The sequence below is a fragment of the Cupressus sempervirens genome, chromosome 4, assembly GCF_028749045.1.
Source record: "Cupressus sempervirens isolate cs-2001-9-10 chromosome 4, ASM2874904v1, whole genome shotgun sequence".
NCBI classification, from domain to species: Eukaryota; Viridiplantae; Streptophyta; class Pinopsida; order Cupressales; family Cupressaceae; genus Cupressus; species Cupressus sempervirens.
In genome coordinates this window covers 739,985,832-739,992,402 of record NC_143121.1, presented here as the reverse complement: position 1 = coordinate 739,992,402, position 6,571 = coordinate 739,985,832, and the positions used below count along the sequence as shown (strand labels likewise).

General features: G+C 36.6%; 1 protein-coding gene across 1 annotated transcript; it reads right to left on the bottom strand.

Moving 5' to 3' along the window:
- Window positions 1–1,232: 1,232 nt before the first annotated feature.
- Window positions 1,233–4,194, bottom strand: LOC149563473 (toll/interleukin-1 receptor-like protein). Its single transcript, XM_089828192.1, has 2 exons — window positions 3,683–4,194; window positions 1,233–1,626 (listed from the first exon to the last, which is right to left on the bottom strand). The coding sequence occupies exons 1-2, from the start codon at window positions 4,192–4,194 to the stop codon at window positions 1,233–1,235; spliced, it is 906 nt and encodes a 301-aa protein (XP_089684318.1).
- Window positions 4,195–6,571: the final 2,377 nt, after the last annotated feature.

Genomic DNA, 6,571 nt, shown 5'->3' with positions numbered 1-6,571 from the left:
TAACATCTGGAAAAATTCAAGGACTGCAAAAGTGACAAATAACTAACACTGTCCGGGAGGTTTCGCAGGGACCTGCAGTCAGTCCAGTCGATGATCCTCAATTGCGATCTCATGCCTAAAACAGATGATTTCTCCTTTATTGCTAAAAGTAACTCCTCCAACGAATTCGAGCTACACCCCATGCTTGCAAAAAGGCAAGGCAAGGTGGTTTTATAGTCCACGACACTATGCCATAGTTTTTGGGTTTACGTATGGTGACAGTGATATGGGACTACCTCGTACTCTTTTTCGAGAGGCGCTTGGCACTACAAATGAGGCATACATACCCTACCCGCCCAGTGGGATTTGAACTTGTGACCTCTCTTTCAAGAGTACAAGTTCTCCACCACTAGACCAACTCAGGTTGTCTAAGAATTCACCTTGACCCATCTCAAAGTTAGAGGAAGAATGTCTAAGATATCTTCTATGAGCACTTGCTCCAAATGAAGATAGCGAAGACTAGGTGTACACAACATTTTAAGGCACCGTGAATCACCTTGATGGAGACGAAGGCGAGAGATATTGATAGTGCTACTTGCATTGTTGAATGAGCTGCTTGACTGGAAGTGGACAGTCTCCCGTTGCTGGGTTTGATCTTCCTCAGCAATGATTCGGCCCATATCTCGCACGAGGTCATGCATTTCAAATACACCTTTCTCGTCTATCTTTATCAACAACTTATTTGACAGATTATTGATAGCAATGCGCACATTCTTGTACATGGATTTCCAGAAAACTATGGGAGAAGTTGTGCATTCTCCAATAAAATAGCAAGCAATGTCCAGAAACATTTCTTTTTCCTCACTACTAAGACCACTATATCTGATCTTGAGTGTTTCAAAAATGTCTCTATTGCCTGCAACATTTTCAAGGGTTTCATTCCAGCAATCAATGTGAGTGTCATCCTGCTTATCGTACAAAAAAGCTCCAATGATCTCGAGAGAAAGAGGGTGTCCCTTGCAAGCCTCCACTATTCTTCTCGAGAGTTGTTTAAAACGGGGAATGGGGGATGGTCTGAGGAAGGCGTGCCAACAAAACAACTGGAGCCCTACGCTTTCCTCAAATCCGTGCATCTCGCGAATGCAATCGGATGAGATATGAGCGGCATTGAGAATGTGTCTAATGATTAAATGATTAAACGGCTTCCAGGGGCCAGCCAATCCCCAGCCAAGGCGTCCAATTGCACGCGATTATCAACATCGTCCAAGACGATAAGGGCGCGGATTCCTTGCAAACGATCTATCAACAAATATTTTCCCTTTTCCACACAGATCTTCTTCATAGTTGACCAAATCTTTGAGAATTTGACCCTGCAATTTTGGAAGGCTAGCGTCGCGGACATTAAACAGGAAGGAAGCAGCATCGAATTCACTATAAATTTTATTATACACGGCCTTCGCAGCTGTGGTCTTCCCAATACCACCTATACCCAATATTCCATATTGGGATGAAATGAGATGCAATTTCTGAATTAGACCTTTTCGTACAGTTTCAAATCCCACCGGATGTTTGGCAACTTGTAACGGCACCCTGTCAAGTGTCTTTATTATGTCGTTCACCACTTTCTTCACTAGCTGACCTTCGAATCTGTATATTGCGAAGTTAGTGACACCTGTACAACGACGAAATAATCGAATCTATTTTCTATCATTTCAAATGACAATGCAATTGCAATTACGAAGTATATCTAATTTGTGCCCATCCTAATCACCCAAACAATATATAATCTTCATAATAACCATGGAAAATCTATGTATTTATGGAAATTTGCTCATACTAAAAACTTGGTGCATATTGCTTTGAAACATTGTGCTAGTTTTTGTCTAGCCAATGAAGTATCTCCTGTTATTTTCCAAGAGGGCAGATTTTAAATGTTTTATGATTTTGTTTTAATAGTGTAGAATGGATGGATATGAGTAAAGCCACACAACTATCTCCGATGATCTTTATTTTCTGGCATCTTATCTCATGCGTATGAAGGAAAACCTAAGGTAAGAATTCTTTTTTTCATCTGCTCCAGCTTTCTTCCATATTTAATTTAAAAGATCATCCTCTCTAATCTTCCTTTTAACTCCATTTTTCCAATCATTATTGCTTCAGGTTTTCCAAGTATTTCAAGCGAAAGCTAATGCTTGCGAACTACCGTGCAAGGAAATAAAGCTTAGTGATATGATGGAGTCTTTACGTCAGAAAAGTGAAAGAAAGAGCACAGGAAAAATGAAATAAAAAGGAACAGAAAACTAGAGAGGTAAGATTTTTACAAATCAAATTTAAAAAAAAATCATATTTCATATATATTTAAATCTGTATCAATATTTGATCGCGAATTATAGATCTACTGTTCTGTGTAACTTTCATGAATACTATAAACAGAGTGATGATCTTAACCTATTCAAAGTCTGTGATCTTTTACATAACATGAAGGTCACTCAACACATCATTCTAATATTATCAACATTTAAAAATATATATTCTGCAATCTAAACTTCTTTTACATATATCATATGAAGGTTAATCTAGAACTCTTTTGCAGTAATTAAAAACTTGTAATAAATAACTTGTTTTCTATTTCTCAATGAAAATGAAAATTTGCACATGCTCTTCAATTGCAAGATATTAGCTATTTCAGCTTTACAAAATAGACTAGATTCCTTGCTACTTTTATTACGACCAAAACAATTCAACTTGTCCCATACTTATAGTCAGAAATGAGAAGCCCACAGGAAACCTCTAGATGCTCAAATTTGGTTATTTTGAACGATTGAGTTCAGGTGTTTGGCTTTTTCTTTTGACGTTCTTAAGAGTGCTCACTATATTAGATATGGGGCATTAATTATGTGATAAACGAATCTGGTATTTCTTTTCCTTCTTAAAATAGGCCGGCTTTGTGGAGGCATTCAACTGTTGAAACTCCTCAATTTTAAATTGATAGATTTACACTCTCGGACACGTGACAATTCATAACATTTATTTTGGAATTCACAGACTTAGAATTAAATAAGAACCAACATGGCTAAATTGTTCATATGCTGCATCAATGAAATGTCCATATTATTCATTGTATGTCTATTTGACTCAAATTTACCATATGTACATGTGTATCTCATCCGTAGATGCAGCTGGTAACTCTTCTGCATAAGAGTAGCTTATAGGCATCAATAACGTTACATCGCTCAGAAGATGCCCGGTACAACCCGCATTTTATATTGCAGTGGGTACAAATATTATACTACAAAGTAGAGATCAACATTATCTCCACTAAATTGGATGGCTCTAAACCTCTCAATACTCGATAGGTGAATATATATATATATATATATATATATATATATATGACCGAGGCCACCAGAGTATCCATTTCACACCAAGTTGAAAATGTTAGTTTTAAAACAATTTCATGACTAAAAATTCTCTCTCTTCCCCTTTTTTATATATAATTACATAGAGTTCTATCCATTTAAACTCCCTCAATATCTCTTTTCACTATTTATTTTCCATTTCTGTTTATATCTATCTATTTTTCTTCTTATCTAACTATAGAAAAGAACTTTGACACATTTCATCCTTTACTTTTAAAAAATAATTCAATTTTAAACTAATAATTGAATTTGAAAAAACAAAAAAACAAAGATCAATTACTAACCTTGGAGTCATATCTAGTGACCACCCTGAACGAGAGCAGATCTTCTCAAGGGCATGCTTCCACCCATCAATCTCTTCTCTTGAATATCGATTTGGATGGTTGTAGTGCTTTTCAAATGATTCCTTGTAAGGGCTGGAATCTCCTAGAGGATACCTAACATGGGTCGGTTCCAGTTCATAAAAGAGAGGAATAATCGTCCCAGAAGATTCCAACATAAAGGCAACTTCCCTAAGACACCATGTTGAGCTTGCATAGCCTTTGGAAAATATAGGAATACATATTGCGCTCCACATAATTGCATTTTTCAGGCTGGAATCAATGGTTCCCCCCTTATTTAATTTGTGGGTGTCAAGAAATACATTCAATCCGGCTGCAGAAAGAGCTTGGAAGAGATGGTCAACCAGAGTCTTTCTCACATCTTTTCCCCTAAAACTCAAAAACACATTATATCTCTTAGCATGGAAAGAAACCTTTGTCATGGCGGCCGAAAGGTAAGGCGTGAATCCTTCCATGTCAGAGTTCCAATTGAAAGGAAGGAGAATGTAATGAAACCTAGATACAGAAGGGCGATATTGGGCACAACCCAAAAAGGAAAAATATTATAGGAAAGATCAGATCTTAACTTGTACTCCATGTAGCAGGAAACTTCCTTTCAACTCATTAATAGACATTCTATAAATGCACTCTTTCGTCGTACTATTACAAATGTGATATACTGTAGTGTGCAGCTCTCTAGATGTATTGGTATAGAAGATCTTTATTATTATCTATTTACTATTACCATGTGAATTTCAATGAGAGCCTTTATATCTGATAATGTTCGAGTTTTAATTTTTTGAAATTTAATATTCTCCAAAACAAAAGATTAAAATTTATCAATAATTTTAAAAAAAAATTGTATTAAATAAAAGCTACTATATTTTACATGTATGATATTTTAAAATTTTGTATTAAATAAAAGTTAATATATTTTAAATGTATAATATTTTTTCGGTCAACTGGACTTGGTGGTAAAAATACTGAAACAAAGCAAATATAAAGAAGACTTACAAATTCAATAATTTGCTAAAGCAAATGGTAAGAAAACTTCAGTCTGAAAGTCACTGTCAAACAGGTCTCTGACAGGGTTAAATTTTCCGACAGAGAGTTTGACGTTGTTTTGGAAGAAACATCTGCATAGCTTCACGAGCTTGAGAGTTTAGGGTCGAGTGAGGGCGTACATTTTAACTTCTACCGCATTGCCTTGCCGCTTGTTTTGGAATTAGAACGATATAATATTTGAGTCTTGAGCGATGCTTCAACATGAAGCTTCTGCGAATTATGAAAAACATGCACCGGAGGAGATACAAAGGAGCATCAATCTATTAGATTTATAGTCAAATGCATAATAAATGGTGGTCATGAAGTTGGTTATAGTATTCATGACATATATAGTTTGTGATCAGGTTGCACTAATCATGAAGATAAGACTGAGTTGGTGGTGGACCTACTTGACCATTTGGTTGATTCTATGGCATCTAACAGGAATTGGCCCTCCTCCTAAGATTCTAACAAAAGCCCAAACATACTACCGCATCAAACTTATATGTTTAATTAGAAGAATGGGGAAGGAAAGCCACAGAAATTGGAAAAATATTTATTTTCTTGAACTTTTTGCCGGCCAATTCGCTTTCCACGTTACACGCACTTTTTGGCTGACGCGTTTTGTAGATTGAAAATGATATATTCGAATACAATGCAACACCTTTAGGAAATTTTCCTCGCTCGCCTGCTCAGATTTGACATAATGTGCATCCTTCTCCTCAGAAACCACGTAATGGTTAACTTAGATAAGAACTTTCGTTTGTGGGGCACCCGGACAAGTAAAGTTGAAATTAAACATGTTATAGGATTCCACGAAAGGGGGAGTTGTCTCAAAACATCATTTTAAAATCAACGATCATATTCATTAATATAGGATACAAGATGATTGCAGTAATCTCAATGATTAATTTCAAAATATGATAATATGCAATTCCTGACAAGTGTAGTCCTTTAGAATATTTTATTACATTTGTTGTTGAGTGTTTTCAGAATGTGAAAGTCCAATATGAAATTCTTTTCTCACCGTGTGATAAATGTAGTCCTTTCCAAAAAAATTTTGTATGGGACATGTTTGATCTGCATCTTTAAAAAAACACGCATTTATCTCAACCAACTGCCATAATCCTATATGGGTTTAGATTATGGAAAATGTAGCGGCGTTCTTTGTTTTCCCGACTGTTGAGTTAACGGCTGTTTTGGTGGTCGGTTCTATGAATTCTCTGGCGGCTTCTTATGGAGAAAATGGGCGGACGCTCTGCGGATTGAACGCCGATGGTTCGCATTTTGTGACTCGCTTTGGAAGCGATGCGGCGATCGTGTACGGAGCACCTCTCAGAAAGGCGTTCACAGGGCTGACTGGCGGCGATGGATTTGTGTGCTGATTGGAGGGCTCCGGGCAGCCGTATTGCTGGGGAAACAACGTGTATGTTCAGATGGGAGTGCCGTCAACCGCAGCAGAATATGTTGAAATCAGTGCTGGTGATCACCATTTGTGCGCTTTGAGGAACTGGGACTGGATCGTATATTTTAAAATGTGGAATCTTTCCTAAAATCATCTTCTTTAGCTAGTCTTAGCTGGTGGATGGGAAATCAACAAAATATAGGCAAGTATAAATGCTTCTCATTATCATAATTAATGTTCTGTCATTATTATTCGAACAAAAATAGTCTGGCCTAGAATTACGAGGGCCTTCAATGGAACCCAGAAATTTGCTTTCATAGTTCTCTTTTATATTATATATTTCTCCCCTACTCTAAAGTTATTACTAAACTTGGGTGCAACTATTGAAGTAGTTAAAAATCATT